Here is a 20,528-nt window from a genome sequence, read left to right as displayed (position 1 = left end):
TTTTTTGCTACAAGTGATTCAAATTTGACAATCCAAAAATGGAAAAGAAATGATAATATTAAAAGTACAAAAGTTTTTTTTTAAAAAAACAGCATGTACTGTAGATCTTTTCTCACCCAGTGGTATATATACATTGATGTGTTTGTGGGTTTTATTATTAACCTGACTACCTCCATCTTTTTTTTTCTGTGAGGTACTGGATTTAGGTGCCCTGCTTCAGTTATTTGGTAACTAGCCCTAGTTTTCCTGGCTTAACATAATAGAAGTTTATTTCTTACTCACATAAGTTCCCAGTGCAGGTGCTCCTGGTTGGTAGGGCGGCAGGGAGTTAAGGATCAGAGCCTTGGACTTCTCAGCATCCAATCAGGAAGAGAAAGTTTGGAGGAGGCACGTAGTCTTTAACCTCTTCAGCCCTAGAAATAGTGAAAACTCATCATGTGGCCCCTATAGACGCAAGAGGGCCCAGGAAACATAGCCCTTGTCTGGACATCTCCTTTCCAGTGGCAACTCTATATATACACCAAAGAAGCGGAGCATGAATTTTTGGCATCAGTATAGCTGTCTATTACATATTTTTATAAGTTAATGTTTTATTCTGGATTATATTACTGCTAGAGACATAAACATGGTTCTAGTTTGAAGGTGATGTGTGGTTCCCCTCCCCAGAAGTAGACAGCTGTTCCACTGCAGACAAGGCAAAACTTCCTGAAGCCAGGCTACTGAGCGGCATTGTTAGCAGCTCTGTTCCCCATTGGGTCCAAAGAAAACAGGCTACTCCACCAGTCACTGAATAAATGCTCCAGTTGTCTTAGTGGGACCACAGAGGGAAACAAAAAGTTGAATAATGATCATGCTTATATTCAATTACCATGCACTTGCTTATAATCTAAAGACAGTGAATGCCCAACAAGTTACAATCTTGCCTTCCTTTAAACCCCTTTGACACTTAAATGTCCTGAGTGTTACCAGTATTTTACTCGGCTTCACATTGTCATTTCTATACTTACTTAACCCCTTCCAAGTATCCTTGGGAGTCTTACTTGTTTTTAATATATATATATTTTTTGGTCTTTTGTCTATTTAGGGCCGAACCTGCGCCATATGGAGGTTCCCAGGCTAGGGGTCAAATCGGAGCTGTAGCTGCTGGCCTGCGCCACAGGCACAGGAACTTGGGATCTGAGCCGAGTCTGTGACCTAACCACAATGCCGTGATCCTTAACCCACTGAGCAAGGCCAGGGTTCGAATGCACGTCCTCATGGACATTGGTCGAGTTCGTTAACCACTGAGCCATGACGGCAAACTCCTGTGTTTGTATTTCTAATAGTACCTTCCACATTATAGGAGATTAGGTAATATTTACTGCAGCAAAACCTTTTGAAGATCCTTTATGGAGTTTTGTAGCAAGACAGAAAAGAAATAGTAACAGTTTTTGTTTTTCTGGTGTAATGCGATTGAAGAAATGAAATATACATGAAACCTTAATTCTTGCAAACCTCATACAAACATGGGCTGATTAATATGATGCCCATGTCTGCTCATAACTAAGGCCTTTGACCCTCTTTTAGGTCTCCTGAGCAGTAAGACCAAGCCAGTGGCTTCAGTGAGTGGGCAGTCATCTGGATGTTGTATCACCCCCACAGGGTATCGAGCGCAACGCGGGGGGACCAGCGCAGCACAGCCACTCAACCTTAGCCAGGTAAGAGCTAGGGGCTGCTGCCTTCTGTTTGGGGCCCCCCCTATTGTTACTCTCTGGAGAACCCTGCTTCTGGCTGGATCGCTGAATAAAGCCAAATGAAGCCCCTTTGGTGTCACACAGTTTGGTGTTTTGTGGCCTGCGTCATATCTGCATGTGCTGTGTCTCTTCTTTCCCTCTCAGGTGCGCTCAGGATGTAATCTCCAGGATTTCTATCAGACCTCCCTAATCCGTCCTGGAAGATTAGAGAAATATCTGGAATTTAGAAAGAGCCTAAGATGCTTTAGTCCGTGCCTAGCTCCATACCACCACATGCATTGAGACAGATTCTCTTCCTTTATTGCCCAGGTCATAGCTCTGAGCCTTACACTGTTTACTTGAGGCAAGAGACAGCGAAAAGCTTTCTGGCCACTTAACTGGTTCTAGTCCTACATGTTGCTTGAGTCTGGGACTTGGGGTGTTTCCCTCCCATCTGTTCCTTTGATGGGGTTGGGTCAGTCACTGTTCTATTTGTGTTCACTTTTTGCTCAGCTAAAATTCTGGTGCTTGAACGACGTCTACCAGTAGTGAGAAAGTGTAAATATGAGGGTGTAACTGTGTGTGTGCTATGTGCGTGAGAGAGAGGAAGCACATGCAAGTGCAAATGTAAGTTCGAGTTAGGGTTTTAGGCTCCACAGTTGAAGAGGGATATGAAGAACTTAGAGGAGAACAAAAGAAAACAATGGCAAGGAAGAAAGGTTAGGAAAAATTCAAAGTCACTGACGCCAGAATAGGGTGAGTTGAGTCAACAGTTATTCATGTGCAGGAGTGGATAATAACCCTGTGAACTCTTGATTTCTCCCTTTCTCTGTCAAACTTGAGAGCAAGCTTTCTGCTATCTGGGCTGGGTTAGGATCTCTTCTTCTAAGGGGCAGAGAGATGGCTGGCTGACTTCTGACAGCATTGCCAGCTGGGGGGATTCTGTGCTGTGGCAGCCCGGAAGCAGTATAAGTTAGAACTTCAGCTCTCATATTGGCCTTTGGTCCCCTGAACCAGAGTGATCTCCACATTCCTCACTCCCTTCTTCCTCCTTCCAGAACCAGCAGTCATCATCAGCTCCAACCTCGCAGGAGAGAAGCAGCAACCCTGCTCCCCGCAGGCAGCAGGCGTTTGTGGCCCCGCTCTCCCAAGCCCCCTACGCCTTCCAGCATGGCAGCCCACTACACTCGTCGGGCCACCCACACCTCGCCCCAGCCCCTGCTCACCTGCCAAGCCAGCCTCACCTGTATACGTATGCTGCCCCCACCTCTGCTGCTGCATTGGGCTCCACCAGCTCCATTGCTCATCTCTTCTCCCCCCAGGGCTCCTCAAGGCATGCTGCAGCCTATACCACCCACCCTAGCACTCTGGTGCACCAGGTCCCTGTCAGTGTTGGGCCCAGTCTCCTCACTTCTGCCAGCGTGGCCCCTGCTCAGTACCAACACCAGTTTGCCACCCAGTCTTATATTGGGTCTTCCCGAGGCTCAGCAATTTACACTGGATATCCACTGAGTCCTACCAAGATCAGCCAGTATTCGTACTTGTAGTTGGTGAGCATGAGGGAGGAGGGGTCAGAGTTCGTAATCATGGGCTGTGAAGAGCTCCTTCCTCCCTTACCCTCTCCTGAAACTCCGTAGCCAGCAACTTGCTCTGCAGGGGCCCACTGAAGCAGAAGGCTTTTCTCTGGGGAACCTGTCTCAGTGTTGACTGCATTGTTGTAGTCTCCCAAAGTCTGCCCTATTTTTTACTTCTTCGTTTTTGTGACAGCATTTTTGGTATTTGGAAGAGTTCAGATGCCCATCTTCTGCAATTACCCAGGAAGAGAGATCATTCTGAAGTTAGCCTTTGAAAAATATTTTCTCTCTTTGACTTGATTTCTATAAATGCTTTTAAAAACAAGTGAAGCCCCTCTTTATTTAACTTTATTGTATTGTAATTGCTGATCAGAGGACAATGCTGATAGGAAGACTAGAAATCTGGTAACAAATGAGAAAAGAAAGAATCATTACTTTCTGCTTATTTAAAAACCAAGACTTAATCGCTTACTTTAAGAGCAACTTGCACAAGTCTATATTTTACTATCTCGCACTTCTCCTGAAGATTTTACCCTTGCTAATGGGACATTTAGTGTTTTAGTTTTATTTTCATGTGACATTATACTTAATGGAAAATTGTTATTTTCTGCAAAACTGGTTACATGCTACTTTGTGTTGCTTTTGGGGTTCTCTCAGTTGCTCCTGTGTTAATTATAGAGTAATGTTAAAGAGGCAGCTCACCATTTGCTGGCAACTTAGTGTGTGAGAGAATCTATACCTACCGTGAAAGCATCAGGTATTTTTTAATGAAGCCCTGTGTGTTCTTTTTAAATTATTTTTTAAAAGTCCTTCTCTCTGATTCAGCTTAAATTTTATTACTAGAAAAGCCATTAAGGTGGTTATTATTGTATGGTGGTGATTGACCTATTATACGCAAAATCTCTTTGTATTATGCGATACTGGCATTGATGAGCTTTGCCCGAAGATTTAGAATGAATTTTCAGTAATACACCTCTCTCTCTCTTTGCCTCATCTCTTCCTTCATTCTATGTGATTTATTTGGGGCAAAAGCTAGAGAATCTGACACCAGATAAGAACGTTGTGTATAGCTTTTATACTTTAAAGTAGCTTTCTTTGTATGCCAGCAGCAAATTGAATGCTCTCTTATTAAGACTTACACAATAAGTGCATGTAGGAATTGCAAAATATTTTAAAAATTTATTACTGAATTTAAAAATATTTTAGAAGTTTTGTAATTGGTGGTGTTTTAATATTTTGCATAATTAAATATGTACATATTGATTAGAAGACTATAACAAGCAATTTTTCCTGCTAACCCAAAATGTTATTTGTAATCAAATGTGTAGTGATTACACTTGAATTGTGTATTTAGTGTGTATCTGATCCTCCAGTGTTACCCCCGGAGATGAGATTGATGTCTCCATTGTATTTAAACCAAAATGAACTGATACTTGTTGGAATGTATGTGAACTAATTGCAACTATATTAGAGCATATTACTGTAGTGCTGAGTGAGCAGGGGCATTGCCTGCAAGGAGAGGAGACCCTTGGAATTGTTTTGCACAGGTGTGTCTGGTGAGGAGTTGTTCAGTGTGTGTCTCTTCCTTCCTTCTCTCCTCCTTCCCTTCTTGTAGTGCCTTATATGATAATGTAGTGGTTAATAGAGTTTACAGTGAGCTTGCCTTAGGATGGACCAGCAAGCCCCCGTGGACCCTGAGCTGTTCACTGGGATTTATCAGAACAGGATTGATTAGTAGCTGTGTTGTGTATATGCATTGTTCTCAGTTTCCCTGCCGACAGTGAAAAATAAAAACAGCAGCTTCTCTTTTTTACTGTCACCTCTACCCCTTTCCATGTTGGAGTCTCAGCTGAGTTCTCACAGAAGCATTTTCCCCACGTGGCTCTCTCACTGTGCGTTGCTACCTTGCTTCTGTGAGAATTTGGGAAGCAGGTGAGAGGAGTCAAGCCAATATTAAATATGCATTTTTTTAAGTATGTGCAATCACTTTTAGATGAGATTTATTTTTTCCTTTATTCCATGTGGCAGTCCTTCCTGCAAATAGTTGACATTCCTAGTAAAATATTTGCTTGTTGACAAAACATGTAACAGATGTGTTTATACCAAAGAGCCTGTTGTATTGCTTACCACGTCCCCATGCTATGAGGAAGAGTTTTGTGATGCCGCTGGTGACAGGGAACTCACAGAAAGGTTTCTTAGCCGGTGAAGAATATCGAGAAGGAACCAAAGCCTGTTGAGTCATTGGGCTCTTGAGGTTTCTTTGTAACAACTGTGGATTCTTGGGGCCCTTCAAATTGTGAAATTGTCCTTGTACTCTCAGCTCCTGCTCGGATCTGGGTCAGGTAGAGGGCACTAGGGATGGCGAAGTTCCTGCCCGTGAAAGATTTAGGGGAAGAAGGTTAACCCTGAGATCTAAACGTGTTCCATCTGAACTGAAAGTTATATATTTGAGGGATAAGTCTAGGACTGGTTCTTTGTAAAGATGGTGTCAAGGAGGTGCAGGATGGAGATGGGAGATTTCATGGAGCCTGGTCAGCAAGCTCTGTACCAGGTTGAACACCGAGGAGCTGTCAAGGTATTTGGAATATCTTCATTGTAAGTAGGAAGGGCTTTCAAGAGGGGACAGATAGTCAGTACAGCCGACCAGGAACATGTCGGCGTTTTCTATATATATTTTTTATCATTATATTGAGTTGTGTTTTCAGCATTATTGGTCAAGATACCCAAGCAGTTTGTATAGTTTCTGTCACTAGTATTACATAGTTTTCTGGTCAGCGTGTGTGATCTTTGTGTCTCTTTTTGCCAAGCACATTCTCATTTTCTTGCTCAAAGACAGATCTAGTTTCTGATGGAAACATTTTTTGTTCCTTATCTTTCTTCTACAAGGGATAAGATTTGTTGTTTTTGTAAGAAATGAGATGCAGGAAAAAAAAAAAAAAAAAAAAAAAAAAAACACCACAAAACACTCCACTCCTACCCACCCCTCCCCACCCCCAGTCCAATGAGTGGATACCACTTAAGATAGGAGTCTTCACAGGGAGAAGACAATACCAAGAGCTTGTATTGTTACCTTAATCACCTTACTAGCAATGTGTGGCTTTAAGAATTTTAAACATTTTCAGTCTTAGTTTGCAAATTGGCATTTCAGACTTACCAAGATAAAAACATCCACCCATGTCTGTGTATATGTGCTCAGTGTGGCTTTAGAGCCTGTCCCTGGGGCTTAACATTACTGGCCCTGACAGGATGGGGGAAGCCCCTGGAATTAAGTGAGCATCTGGCCCAGGTCACAGTGGCCTGACCTCAGATCAGCTTAAGGCTTTAGGTCCTCTCAGAATTTGTATTTCCAACTTCTCCCCTTCGGGGTGAGAGAGGAAGTGGGAAGGGTTAGGTACAGCCACTCTAGGCTCAGCAGGACACTAGATCATTCCAGAGTTTTCAGTCGCTTCCAGGAAGTGATACTACAGTCAGTGCTCAGCTAAAATCCCCAGGCCCAGGAATAACTCCACTTAAACAGTTGTGACCATCCATCGTCCTCCACTAGAGGGGCTGAGCTTGACTGCCTAGAGCCAGGCAAGCACAGTAGTGTGTGTTTTCTTCAGCATTATTATGCAAAACCCACTGGTTAGGGTGATTTATTTTAGGATAGGAAATGAAATTGCCTCTCAGTGACAGGAATGACCCAAGCCTGCTTCCTATTTCGATTTTTTTTTTTTTTAAACTGATGGATGGTGCAGCATGTCTACATGGTTGTTTGTTGCTAAACTTTATATAATGTGTGGTTTTGATTCAGCTTGAAAAATAATCTCACTACATGTAGCAGTACATTTTATGTACATTATATGTATTGTTAGTATTTCTGCTTTGAACCCTTGATATTGCAATGGAATTCCAACTTTATTAAATGTATTTGATATGCTAGTTATTGTGTGCGATTTAAACTTTTTTTGCTTTCTCCCTTTTCCGGTTGTGCGCTTCCTTTTACAACAAGCCTCTAGAAACAGTTTCTGAGAATTACTGAGCTTTGTTTGTAATGCAGATGTACTTAGGGAGTATGTAAAATAATCATTTTAACAAAGGAAATAGATATTTAAAATTTAATACTAACTATGGGAAAAGGGTCCATTGTGTAAAACATAGTTTATCTTTGGATTCAATGTTTGTCTTTAGTTTTACAAAGTAGCTTGTATTTTCAGTATTTTCTACATAATATGGTAAAATGTAGAGCAATTGCAATGCATCAATAAAATGGATAAATTTTCTGATTCAAGTGGCTCTCTTTGATTTCTGTTGTAAGTGTTCCAAAGGGTCGGTAATAGGCATCTTTGGAATGGCCAGGTCCATTGCATCTGAACCTCAGTAGAGTGTTAGAGGCAAATTCATTCTTCATACAGATCTCCACGCAGAAATGAATAGGGGTCGGTAGAGGACGCTTCCCAAGAATGGAGCGTCCAGGGCCCTAACTTAAGATCATCTGGATCTGGCCCTCTGAAAGAGGCACAGACTTCTCACACTGGTTGTAATTAAACTTTGCCTCCTAGCATGTTCCACCAGACATCTAAAGTAGCAGAATGAAAATAAGAATAACCACAAGAAGATACTATTTTTTTCCCAGAGGAGAAGGACATCTGATCAGATTTCTCTTGATTAAAGTGAGTAAAATTTCTCCTGATAAGGAATTAGAGCTTCATTCACTGCAGGTCTCTGAATAAATGCTGTGTTTGTTTGAATTCTTTTGATGCATGTGTTTTAGGACAAGGGTACCTTACGGTGGCCATTAATTCATTTTGGGCTGGCTCCTGCAGTCCTACTTTGGATATGGAAATGAGAAACATTTAGAAAGGCCCTTTGGGGCCATAACCAAGAGAAATGATCCATAATCTCTTCTCTCCTATTGGTAGGGAAGTCAGAATGCATTTATTTTGATTTAGACTCAACATGTTTTTCTGATTTTTTTCCCCCTAAATAGATGAGTGTAAAATTAATGTGAACTCACTCAACACTCCCCAAGTTTGGTAAGAGAATATGCATAGATGATTTCAGGCAAAGGAAGACTATATATAGAAAAGCTCTGCTGTCAGTCTCACGTCTAGATAATCAAGAATTAATTTACTCATTTCTCAATGACCTATTTTTGGGCTTTTTTTTATATAATTGTTTATTTCAATTACATTCTCTTAGGCTAAATCAGAGAGAGATTGAGATAGCCCTCATAAATAATTGAATAGCCCCATGGGGAAGGCTGCATTTTAATCATGAAAATCCCTGTAAATTCAATCTACTTGGCTTGCTTTGTGGAAAATTTTCCTCAAGAGGTGAAGTCTAAGCCTTGGTTTCCCTGTTAATCCTGAGATGACATCAGGTGCTTATTTAGCACAAGGTGGCGCCAATGAGCTCTAGAAGAGGTAGTACAGACGACCTCCAAGGCCTTTTTTCCCATCTCTTCCCCATAACCCTCATCACCCCTGCTTCCGGCTTCCACTAAAGGCAGAAAACAATTCACACTATTTTATTGCCGGTAAAGGAAGGAATTAATGAAGGATGTTTCTTCATTCAGCACTGGGAGCATTCTGAAACAGGAACAGAGTTTGCTGTTTTCTCTGGGGCCTCTGCCTCCTGCTGCTAGCATCTTTTCCTTGGTGACTGCCCAGAAGGCCTTTGCCCTGGGGTTTCCAATCTCCTTCCCTTCTTCTGGGGAGCCTACCAGCCCAGGCGGGAGGTGGTTAAGGCTTCTGGCTTCTCTGTAACAGGGCCATCTGTGTTTGATCAATCCAGGCGGAAGGGAGGGGGTGGCGGCCCGTAAGGAGACTGAAAGCATTCCAGAGTAGTGAGGGAGACTGGGAGATCCAGAAAGAGAGGAGGCACCGCCCCCAGCCCGCCTCCAAAGCTAGCCGCGCCGCCCGCTAGAGTGGAGGAGGCTGGCCGCACGACTGCACGCTGCCGGGCCCTGCTCTCCCGCTGCCATGGGGCCCCGCACTCCTGTCCTCATCCTGGTCCTTTTGTCGTGGTCGGGACCCATTCAAGGACAGCAGCAGCACCTTGTGGAGTACATGGAACGCCGACTAGCTGCTTTAGAGGTAAGTGACTCCTTCTCTCCTGGCCCCGCCTGGAAGGATTCCACAGCTTCTGTTGATTTGCCCAGTTTGTCGGGGATCTGGGGATGACTAGTTAGGGCTCTGTAAGAACCTACAGAAAACTCCCTCTTTTAATAAGAGGACCTTCAAAATGGCAAGCCCTCCTCTTCCCCCACATGCATAGGGCAATTCCAGAGCAGAGACCTTTGCATTTTACCCCTGGGGTTAGATGGGATAAGGGAACAGAGTAGAAATGAGAGCTAGGGTTGTGCGGGTGCATTTCAGGCTGAGCTGATGATTCTGTGAAAGTTGGAAGTTCTCAGCGAATCTGCAACTTTCTGCCTTTTCAACAGTTTGAAGTCTGTAGCAGCCTATTCCTGAGAGGAGGCTTGTATAATGGAGCTGAGACCCCTTCTCACCCTCAGGCGCTCAGACTGCCCCAGAGGCTCAGAAGACTCAGTGGCCCTGCTCACAGAACGCGGGCTGAAGGACAGACGTGGAGACGGGGCCTTGGTGAATCTCAGCCGGGCTCTCTGCACATTTAGCATCTCTGAACATTTGGTTTCCTTTCGGTGGGGGTTGAAGGGGATGTTGATGCCTGGCTGAGTTTGTACTTTTCCCTGTTCCCAACTCCCTGGTTGGGCCTCTCCCTGCCTGGGAGCTGTAACCCTTCAGCCCTCCCTCCTGCTACCCCGTCGTCCCTTCAGGAACGGCTGGCCCAGTGCCAAGACCAGAGTAGTCGGCACGCTGCTGAGCTGCGCGACTTCAAGAACAAGATGCTGCCGCTGCTGGAGGTGGCCGAGAAGGAGCGGGAGGCGCTGAGAACTGAGGCTGACACCATTGCGGGGAGAGTGGACCGTCTGGAGCGGGAGGTGGACTATCTGGAGACCCAGAACCCAGCCTCACCCTGTGTGGAGGTTGATGAGAAGGTGACCGGAGGCCCTGGGACCAAAGGCAAGGGCAGAAGAAGAAATGAGAAGTACGACATGGTGACAGGTAAGTGATCTCAAACAGGCTCCTGACACTCAGTACCTTTACTCGTCCTTGGCTCTTTCCCTTTTCTTTCCTCCGTGTCCCGGTCCCTTGAGCTCTGTCTTCTGGAATCTCTTAGGGAAATCTGTGGTGTCAGGTTTGTTAAGGAGAGTTTCTGGGGACCCAAGCCTCTGTGGTGCGCTTTTTCCCCGGCCTCCGTAAGAGTGGAGGCGTCCACGGGGCAAATGCCTTCTCTTCTCCGAATGGCCCACCGTGGGGGGTTCCTGCAGTGAGCATCTAACTCGTGCCTGTGTTTCCTTGTCCTGTACTTTTCTCCTTTCCCACCAGACTGTGGCTACACAATCTCTCAGGTGAGATCAATGAAGATCCTGAAGCGGTTCGGTGGCCCAGCTGGTCTATGGACCAAGGATCCACTGGGGCCCACAGAGAAGATCTTCGTGTTAGATGGGACCCAGAATGACACGGCCTTTGTCTTCCCAAGGCTGCGTGACTTCACCCTTGCCATGGCTGCCCGGAAAGCTTCCCGAATCCGGGTGCCCTTCCCCTGGGTAGGCACGGGCCAGCTGGTATATGGTGGCTTTCTTTATTATGCCCGGAGGCCCCCTGGAGGACCCGGCGGGGGTGGTGACTTGGAGAACACTTTGCAGCTCATCAAATTCCACCTGGCAAACCGCACAGTGGTGGACAGTTCGGTGTTCCCAGCAGAGGGTTTGATCCCCCCGTACGGGCTGACGGCAGACACGTACATAGACCTGGCGGCTGATGAGGAGGGCCTTTGGGCTGTCTATGCCACCCGGGAGGATGACAGGCACCTGTGTCTGGCCAAGTTAGACCCACAGACACTGGACACAGAGCAGCAGTGGGACACGCCGTGTCCCAGAGAGAATGCGGAGGCTGCCTTTGTCATCTGTGGGACCCTGTATGTCGTCTATAATACTCGCCCGGCCAGTCGGGCCCGCATCCAGTGCTCCTTTGATGCCAGCGGCACCCTGACCCCTGAGAGGGCAGCACTGCCTTATTTCCCCCGCCGATATGGTGCCCATGCCAGCCTCCGCTATAACCCCCGAGAGCGCCAGCTCTACGCCTGGGATGATGGCTACCAGATTGTCTATAAGCTGGAGATGAGGAAGAAAGAGGAAGAAGTGTGAGGGAGCTGGTCTTTGTTTTCTGAATCTCCTTCGCCTCCATCCATTTCTATCCCTCCCAAAGTTTCTGCTCCTCATTCTCCAGATGTGCGCGAGTTGCGATTCAGATCTCCTCTTTTTAGCCAATGGAAACCAAACTCTCATTGCCCCCTCATTTCACATGGGACTCCAGATCTTGAGGAATCCCTTTGGAGCTGAGAGAGAGAGAAAGCCCGCAGCAATTCATTCCTGCTCTCCTGCCCCCTATCGAAGAATTTCAAGCCAGTGAAAGATGACTCAGACCCAGAGCTCTGACCCTTGTAGGGGGGCGACCCTGGTGAACAGGCCACAGATTCTTTTTTGCACAGTGTGAGTCAGGGGAGAGAGGGCTGGGAGGAGACTTTGAACTCGGCCCCTCTCTCCTTTCTCCCTTCAGTGCCCTAAAGAAGGAGACTCGAGACTCGGTTTGTACTGCGGCATTTTGCATTAAAAGGAAAATCCTCTGCTCCTCGCCTGTGTTTGTTTGGGGTAGCCCTCGGATCAGACTTCTCCCCGTGACCCTCCGTCTTCTCCTCCGCCCCATCCCCACTCTTTAGGCCACATTAAGGACTTGGCTGGCCTCCCTTGCTGAGGGAGAGGGGACTTCTCCGGTTACAGATTTTACTGTGAGGCGCCTGGAGAGGCGGCAGAATCCCGCCAGTCGAGGAGGTTGGGCGCAAGGCCTCCCTCCACACCCACCGAGGTCCGCAGCGGCCCTCCCAGAACCACCCGTGGCACCGTGCCTCTGGCCACGAGACTGGGGCCCAGGGCAGAGCTTCCAATTCTCTGAGGTTTTGAACCAGAAAATGGATTTTAGTCCCACTGATAGTCGAGTGTGGAAACCAGCGCCCGGGGGCCTGGGTGTTGTTCAGTAAGAACTTGAAGTCTCACCTTTGGACTCTGCCCCCTACGCTGAACCCCACTCCCATCTCCAGCATCAGGCTCGTCCCCAGGGCCAGGTTGCACAATCGTGCCTGGTCTGAACCACTCTGATTTTCCTGCTGCCACGGTGTCTGCGGTTTGGGCAAGGAGGAGGGGCAGTGACCAAGTCCCAAACGTTAGTCTAGCCAGTTTCCCAGCACATCCCTCTCGCCCCTTCCTCATTCCCACCTTCCTAACCCCAGGCCTGGCACCTGGCTGCAGTCTGTCTAGGAGACTTAACCCTCTCCTGCCTATCACTCTGGCCTTGGGTCTGGAAATGCAGAAGGCCTTCTGGGGAAGGAAGAAGGGGCAGGAGGAGGAAGCCCGGGCTTTGGACTCCCGCCTCTAGGAATCTGCTGAGCTCTGTACCAGGCCCCACTCCAGCCTCAACCTCACGTCCAACGCCCAGGAGCAAGGCAGGCTGGTGGACAAGATCCAGCATTTTGACAGTGTGCTGATGTCAGGCAGCCCTGGGAGTCCTGGTTATTGATCCGGGGGGGGGGGGGGGGGGAGGGGGGAGGGGAAGGAACAGGTCTTCCCCCCTCATCCCCCCATCCCAGGACAGCCCTCCTCCTCCACTCAGGGTAGGGTGATCAGTCAGGGCCCTGAGATCCTCCCTTTGTCGTCTTTTCTGGTCTCCCCAGGCGGAGCTGCTGGAGGTTGGGGAGGCAGGGGCAAAGCAAGGCAGCGCAGCACCTCACAAACGAGCTTTGTCGGGAGCCCGGGGCGGGAGGGGGCTCGCACCCATTCAGTTCTCTCTAATGTGGGGCTGGCAGCAGTAATCACCGCCTGTCAGCCCACGGAGGGGTCTGCCCACGGAACATCTGGCTCCAGCCGCGCACCGTGCACGGGAAAGGAGTGGAGGAAGGAGGGAGTTCTCGGTGGCAGCCGTGCCACGGGGCGGGGGGGGGGTGTCCAGCCTCGGGGGGGGCGTGTGCGCATGCGCACGTGGGGAGGGGCAGCTTCCTCGTGCGACACCATATTGTCAGTGTCTGACCGTGAGCTGCTGAAGGGCGAGGTCGTGTCTGGAGAGGTATCTTGAAAAAGCACCAAACACCGGAAGAAAAAAAAAATTGGCGTTTTGACGACCCCGGGGAGGGAACAGCTTCCCAGACTGTGTCGGTGACATCCGTGCGAGGAGCACCTGCTAACAGCGCGTCCTTCCCTTCCAAGGCATGTGCCGCCTCTGGGGCAGCTTCCTTTGCCTGGTTCCGTGGCGAGAGGGAAAGAGCATGCCCACCCCCCTTTACAATTTCGTGGGAAAAGTTCACTCAGACTTTTCTGAAAGGGCAGGAATCTCTGGGGCCTTGTCATTTCTTACTTCGCTTTTTGCCTTTTTGGCTGGTGTACAATAGCTAGTGCTATTTTGGACGTGTTTTAGGAGGTGAGTGGAACTCTGTGGGCAGATCCAGTGAACTGTCTAAATTCATTAAACTAAATTATCCGCTGCTCGAGGAGACAGCCTCGGTAGCTGAATCCTATCACCAAGAAACAGCCTCACCGCCCCTTCTCAGACCCTCCGTAACACCTTACGTGGCAGAAAAAGGCTACAGCCTCTGGTTTGGGCTGAACAGAAGACTGGAAAGCTGAGGCCCTGGTGGGGGAAAGAGGGGCTACGAGCCCAAGGAGAAGTTCCACGTCTGCTCCTGACAGCTGGCCCCGAGACAGTTGAGAGCCAGGGAAGGGGCTGTGGGACCGGCATGAAGAAGCAGGAGGGCCTGCTGCTGTGGGGACAGCTGTCCGCCACATCTCTGGCCCAGGCGTCGCCTCTCCATCACTGGGCAAGGTCTCGGGGCTCCCTTGACCCCCCACTCTGCCCGTAGGGTTTCCCGCCGTACCTTCCCAGCTGTCCTCTTTGTTCTCAGTATCCTCTCCTGCCCGTGCTGGTCCTTGCATCTGTCTGCCAGAAAAACCGTGTTCCTCTCGCCGTCTTCGTCAAGGAACCTGAGCCAATGTCTGAGCCCGGGATGCTGGGGAGGGAGAGGGCAGAGATGTCAGGAATGAAGATGTTGATTCAGCTGTCACTGCCGCCTCTGGGATTAGGCTCTGAGCTCAATAGGAGCCAGAGCCCTTTCTCTCTTCCTCTTTCTCCAGACTCGGATTTTCTGGATTCCTTCTCACTCTCCTCCTTGGATAGGCGCCCCTTCCCCGAGACTCCTGGGAGCATCCCCGGCCACTGCTCCCCGTTTCTCTACCTGCTCAAGGTCAAAACATGTCTGTTTGGAGAGCTGTTGAGACTGTCCTGGTATTCCTCCCAGCCTGCAGGATAGGTCTCCTTAGGGCCTGCGGTCTAGCCTCTCTGTGGCTGCCTCGGCAGGGTGGTTTCTGCCCCAGGAGGGCTCTTCTGTTCCTTCAGCCAGAGGGCAGGGGCCGTCCTTCTGCCCTTTGCTCCTCTCCACCGCGGCAGCCTTGCCTGCTCCTCTGCCCCAGCAGCCCAGCCGCTTCCTCCTTTGCTATCCTGGCCTCCAAGGCTGGTCAGCTCTCCTCTGCCTGCTCTTCTGCTCTCACGATGCAGAGCTTAAAAGATTAAATCTTTATTTATGGATTTAATAACTCCACAGAAGAATTATAAATGTGGAAGCCAATGTTCTACTTTAAAGGGCGGAATGAGGAAGTTAAAAACGAAGACCTCTCAGCACCCTCCCTCCGGAACATGGGTTCTGACAATATCTGGAGTTGGACACATTCCAGAACACTCCGGCATGACCTCTGGGGTCTGCCCAGCCACCCAGACTTCACCTTCTCTGAGCATGGACCCTTATTCCCTGTCCAGAGCTGCGGGGCCCAAGAGGAGCAAATCAGATTCTTTCTCCCAGGGCTTTAGAATTGCAGATCAGAGCTCTTTAGATCTGAGAAAGCATCTTTTGCCCTCCTGCGCAGAGCCAGAGCCAGAGCCAGACTGTAGAAGGAAAAGGGTGAGGAGACCCAGGCAGAAGCAGAGGCGGGAGTGAGAGGGCGGCTGATGGGGCCAGTGTGCATGTCCCATCTTAAACTAGCCCTCCTGGGCTTATGGTACATTTCTACCCTTGGGTTCTACAAAATGCCTGAATCCCTAAAATAAACACTCCTTTTTCTTGTTGCTTTTGTTTTTTGTCTTTTTATTTTTTAATTTTTTTTTTTTGTTTTTTTAGGGCCGAACCTGCAGCATAGGGAACTTAGGCTAGGGGCAAATCGGAGCTACAGCTGCCGGCCTACACCACAGCCACAGCAACGCTGGATCCTTAACCCACTGAGCGAGGCCAGGGATCGAACCTGCGTCCTCTTGGATGCTGGTCTGATTCACTTCTGATGAGCCACAATGGGAACACCATTGTTTGCTTTTCTTAAATTATTTCTTTGCTCAAGTTAAGATGAGTGGGTTTCTGTTTCCTACAACCCAAACCCAACTCATCTTCACCTTTCCTTCCCACCAAAAAAACACACCATCCTCTGAACTGTTGGGCACTTGGCCTTGACCTCCTCACCCCTGCTTTTTTTTGGCTGCACCTGCAACGTGTGGAAGTTCCCGGGCCAGGGACTGAATCCAAGTGCAGCAGTGACCTACATGGATCCTTAACCCCTTGTGCCGGGTCGGGGATCAAACCTACATCTCCACGACCTGAGCTGCTGCAGTCGGATCCTTAACCCACTGTGCCACAGCAGGAACTCCTGGCCTTGACCTTTTAGTGTTCCTCCCTGCACATGCCCTAGGGACTCACGAGACCACTAAAGAACCTGGGCAGGCCTGTCCTGAATCACTACTGCGCTCGTTCACACCCTTTGTCCTCCAGAACAGCTCGCAGAGGGCTCATTTCCCCTCTCCTCTTCTGGTCCCCCGAGCTCTGTCTCCTCCTCCGTCACAGCTTGCAGCACAGTGTTCTCTGAGGCAACCTGACTTGTTAGAGCACAGACTTTAGGGTCTGGCCAGCTTGGAGTCAGAGCTCCTGAGGTCGGTGTCTGGCTCTGCTACTTACTGCTTGGATACCTTGAGCAAATTCCTTAATACCTTATCTGCAAGATAATAATATCTCCCCAACAGGATTGTTGCTGTGAGGACTGATGCCAACTCTAGCACTGCAGACAATCGGAATGGAGCTCTGAAGCCCCACTTCCTTGGGGGAGGAGTGCTTTTCCGGCACTCCCATCTGGCAGGAGCAGAGTCGGGGGCCCTTTTCTCTGGGCCCTGATTGACCCTGTGTGCATCCCAGCTGGAGCTGGTAACAGTGGGTTCTGTGTTGCTCATCTTTGTGTCCCCAGGGCCTAACCCAGAGCCTGGCTCCGAGATGGGGCGCCATACATCCTTGTATTCATGCTCCCCCACGAGACTGTGAACCCTTGGATTTCTGGGCAGGTTGGTCTCCTAACTTGGGAGCTAACTCGGGCCAGCAGGCAGTAAATGCTCTCCGTGGCATTTTTCAATTCAGTTGGACAAAGCCGAGCTACAGATAAAAACAGAAAGCAGTCTGCTTTCAACTGCGGAACGTGCTGGCCTTCCCACAGTGACGATTTCTAGCTCCTACATCTAAGGGGACCGGCTCAAAGTAGGCCAGCACAGCTAAGCCCTGTGGCCAAGGGAAGGAAGGCAATAAAGCTACAGAAGACCTTTGTGGTTCAGCATCTGGGTCACAGCAGGGGTTCTGGAGTAGTTAAGCCTGCTCCCACCCCGGCCCTGCCACTTGCGAGCAAGTTACTTCACCTCTGAGAGCCTCAGTTTTCCTAGTTTATATAATGTGGATAATATCAACTGCATAGATTGTTGTGAGAATGAAGTGAAGTAATCTCTGTAAAGCAGTAAGCCTCGTGCCTGGCACAGAGTAGGTGCTCAAGAAGTATGATTTTGGAGTTCCCTCGTGGTTTAGTGATTAAGGATCTGGTGTTGTCACTGCTGTGGCTTGGGTTCAATCCCTGGCCTGGGGCAGGCCAAAAAAAAAAAAAGTATTTTTTATTGTTATTGATATCATCCTGATTGCAGGAGGTTTTTTGGATTAAAAAAAAGTTCATGTTTTTTTTTTTTTTTTTTTTTTTTCTTTTTAGGGCCCTGCCTATGGCATATGGAAGTTCCCGGGCTAGGGGTCAAATGGGGGCTACAGCTGCCAGCCACAGCCACAGCAATGCCAGATCTGAGCTGTGTCTGTGACCTATACCACATCTCATAGCAACACTGGATCCTCAGCAAACTGTGTGAGGCCAGGGATCAAACATTCATCCTCACGGATACTAGTTGGGTTTGTTACTGCTGAGCCATGATGGGAATTCCCTGTTCGTGCTTTTTATCTCCTCAGACCTTTACAATTCCCTGAGATAGGCAGGTCTCAGGACCCCGAGCATTATAGAGAGAAACGGTCTGTCTGAGGTTGCACAGCTAATAAGTGTAGTGGGGCCAGAACCAAGGCTTGGAGACTGTGGATGGGTGGAGAAGGGCCAGGGCTCTGAAAGCAAGCTGAGTTCAAATCCTTGCTCGGCCACTTGCTGGCCATGTCATCCTGAGCAAATCAGTTCTCTGCATGTCAGAGAGTCTTACCCACTCCGAAGACTTGTCAGGAAGGATGCATGGACTAGTGGTTATAAAATATCTAGCAGAACATCTGCTCACCAAATGCTTGCTCCCAGGGCCATGACTTGCTGTCTCATATTGGACAGTGCAGGGGGCCATCTCTGTTTGGTGATCAACTGTCTGTCTTGATCCAGTGGCTCTTTGGCTGCCCTTTCTCTCTGTCCATTGGCAGTGGGAAGGCAGGGCAGCTTTCCCACCATAGTCTCTATATTATCAGTAACAGTGGGGTTGACAGGTGTCCTGTGCCAGCCGTGAGGGAAGTTAGCGGGGTCTGTGGAAGCAGCCCTGTCTTTTCTCTGTGCCTGAATCAACTCCACCTGCCATAATGTGTGCTTGGTTTTCAGTTTTTTTTTCTTTCTTTTTTTAAATACAGTGCTCCCAACCTGCCTTTCTTTCTACCGCATTTTCTCTCTCAGAGATATTCTGGTTGTTCAGCATGGGTCCCTAGAAGCCATCACTATCGACTCTTTGGATTTATCTTGCTGTTGATTTTGATAGATCCTTTGATGCCATTTTGGTTGCACTTGGCCTTGCAGATATTTATTACTGTCCAATTGCACATGATTTTTGTTTTGTAGCTGCTGAATATTGTATTTCAGACCGTAAATCCAGGCAGTTGTCAAATGCATGAGCTGTTCTCCATCTATTCTGCTTGCCCTTCTGGAGGAAGGAAGACAGTGTGGAAAGAGCACAGGGTGGGAGGAAGAAGACTTCTATTTCAGTGTGACTGGTTCACAGGGCTGAGTGTCTTGGCTCTGCCTCTCGTTAACTGTGTGCCCTTGAGTCGGATGCTAACCGGAGTCTCAGTGCTCATTTGCAAAATAGGATTATGTTCCCTGGATTACCATCTCACAGGACTGTTGAGGTTCAAGCCCTAATGGGTGAAGCTTTTAGGACCTCCAGGAAGGATCTTAGGAATTACAGTGTTTAGCTCCGTCATTTTACAAAGAAAGACACTGAAGTCCAGAGAGACTTTCGAGGGCAGGGACCATGCCTTATCCATCTTTCTTTCCTGGGGATCCAGACAGAGTCAGGCACATACTAGGTGTCCAATAAATATTTTGTAAGTGAGTGGGGAATCAGCTTGCGGTGACACATCTATGATTTAACCTCATGATGACTCAGGGTTGTTATCAACATCAATTACTATATGTGCCGTTAGGCCCTGATGCCTTCAGAACCAATTAGTCTGTGTAGGATGCGGCCATGATGCTTTTCTTCCCAGGTTTTCTCCTTTCTCCTCCCTCACTGTCACCTGTCAGTTCGCTCTGCAGCCTTGGGGTCCACTCCGAGAAATCTCCATCGCTCTTTCTAATCAGCTGTCCACTCTAGGCTAGGGCAGAACAAGAGTTAAATGGCCGTGAACGATTTAAAGTCAGCACATGTCAGGTACCTTTACTGGAGTCGCAGTATACTTACTGCACAGACCAGAAGCATAGGCTATTTGAATCTGGAGGAGGCCTTACTGTCGTCCGGTCTGGGACTCTTAAGTCCTGCAAGTATTTCTTAACTCACTGTACCTTTCCAGGGCCTCTGCCATGATGGGGTCAGTTTACTCAGTGGCTTAGGAAGCGGGTGCATGCTTTCTGCGGGCAGCGGCTACTAATGCAATGGTTTCTGCCTCTGGAATCAATGACCTGGATTCTTAAGCATTGTCCCTTCACAGCACAGGGAAGGTAAAACACACGTAGATGTGGCTTTCTCCTGTCATTCCTTTTTTTTTTTTTGTCTTTTTGCCTTTTCTAGGGCCTCACTTGCAGCATATGGAGGTTCCCAGGCTAGGAGTCTAATCGGAACTGTAGCCGACGGCCTACACCAGAGCCACAGCAATGTGGGATCTGAGCCACGTCTGCGACCCACACCACAGCTCACGGCAACACTGGATCCTTAACCCACTGAGCAAGGCCAGGGATCGAACCTGTAACCTCATGGTTCCTAGTCGGATTCGTTAACCACTGAGCCACGACAGGAACTCCTCCCCTCTCACTCCTGATAGAAGTTCCCTTCTCTTCCTCTCTTTGTCCTTTCCAGCCCCCCTTAGTCTTGACTGAAGTGAAACATTTTTTACTGTTATAGACTGTTGAGGTATCTAGGTGAAGCTTAAAAGATGTAAACCAGAAACACTATTAATAATTAAGTCGATAAGGGGAGATATAGGGGAAATGGGAGTTTTATCACTGGATTTTAAATTGAGGTAGGAGTAAACTCATTGAAATCAGACTTCACTATTCATTTGAAAGCCTGTAAATGGCAGACAAATTATCAGCCACAAATTGGGATTTATGTTCTGTGGGTTTTTAACAAGGGCAGTTGGGGCAGCTCAATGCTCTTACTGATTCACCGTCTGGGAAGGATCAGCCTGGCTTACCGCCTCCCTGAGGGCAGGGCGGTGGCAGGGCACAGAGCAGATGCCTGAGGTTCAAGCTCTTTTCTGCCTGTGTGATCTCAGTTTCCTTATCTGTAAGAGAGCAACAATATTGATATCTCCCTCGCAGGGTGGGGTGTGATGACTCAAATGAGATAATGCTTGTGACAGTGATTCGTAAATCATAAAGCTA

At 48.3% G+C, this 20,528-nt stretch overlaps 2 protein-coding genes and 1 long non-coding RNA gene across 13 annotated transcripts in view; 2 read left to right on the top strand and 1 right to left on the bottom strand.

Moving 5' to 3' along the window:
* HIPK1 (homeodomain interacting protein kinase 1) overlaps nucleotides 1-8,013 on the top strand; it is a 56,165-nt gene extending 48,152 nt beyond the window's left edge. For 2 of the 9 annotated variants that reach the window (XM_021090012.1, XM_021090010.1), the window contains exons 15-16: nucleotides 1,567-1,697; nucleotides 2,771-7,554. In XM_021090012.1, the coding sequence (XP_020945671.1) occupies nucleotides 1,567-1,697; nucleotides 2,771-3,259 (620 nt within the window). In that variant the 3' untranslated portion in view covers nucleotides 3,260-7,554. Of the gene's footprint in view, nucleotides 1-1,566; nucleotides 1,698-1,877; nucleotides 7,555-7,827 lie in introns of those variants that run through there. The other 7 variants (XM_021090011.1, XM_021090009.1, XM_021090014.1 and 4 more) reach the window with 5 other exon arrangements.
* LOC102157897 lies at nucleotides 129-15,555 on the bottom strand. Its single transcript, XR_002343500.1, has 3 exons — nucleotides 14,633-15,555; nucleotides 14,276-14,407; nucleotides 129-413 (listed from the first exon to the last, which is right to left on the bottom strand). It is a non-coding gene; the product is annotated as an uncharacterized LOC102157897 (long non-coding RNA).
* OLFML3 (olfactomedin like 3) lies at nucleotides 7,877-11,985 on the top strand. 3 transcript variants are annotated; one of them, XM_021090022.1, is made up of 3 exons: nucleotides 7,877-9,363; nucleotides 9,714-10,356; nucleotides 10,681-11,985. In XM_021090022.1, the coding sequence occupies exons 2-3, from the start codon at nucleotides 10,137-10,139 to the stop codon at nucleotides 11,499-11,501; spliced, it is 1,041 nt and encodes a 346-aa protein (XP_020945681.1). In that variant the 5' UTR covers nucleotides 7,877-9,363; nucleotides 9,714-10,136; the 3' UTR covers nucleotides 11,502-11,985. The 3 variants fall into 3 exon arrangements, with proteins under 3 accessions (XP_020945681.1, XP_005655478.1, XP_020945682.1); XM_005655421.3 differs by having other exon boundaries at nucleotides 9,085-9,363; nucleotides 10,068-10,356; XM_021090023.1 differs by having other exon boundaries at nucleotides 9,192-9,363; nucleotides 9,786-10,356.

Source organism: Sus scrofa, chromosome 4 (assembly GCF_000003025.6).
Source record: "Sus scrofa isolate TJ Tabasco breed Duroc chromosome 4, Sscrofa11.1, whole genome shotgun sequence".
In the NCBI taxonomy this organism is placed as follows: Eukaryota; Metazoa; Chordata; class Mammalia; order Artiodactyla; family Suidae; genus Sus; species Sus scrofa.
This window is presented reverse-complemented; position numbering and strand designations above follow the sequence as displayed.

Bases quoted from the DNA above. Each gene is read 5' to 3' on its own strand.
- OLFML3 (XM_005655421.3), top strand. From the start codon at position 9,250: ATGGGGCCCCGCACTCCTGTCCTCATCCTGGTCCTTTTGTCGTGGTCG. The intron at 9,364-10,067 runs GTAAGTGACTCC...TCGTCCCTTCAG, and splicing joins GCCGACTAGCTGCTTTAGAG to GAACGGCTGGCCCAGTGCCA. The intron at 10,357-10,680 runs GTAAGTGATCTC...CTTTCCCACCAG, and splicing joins GAAGTACGACATGGTGACAG to ACTGTGGCTACACAATCTCT.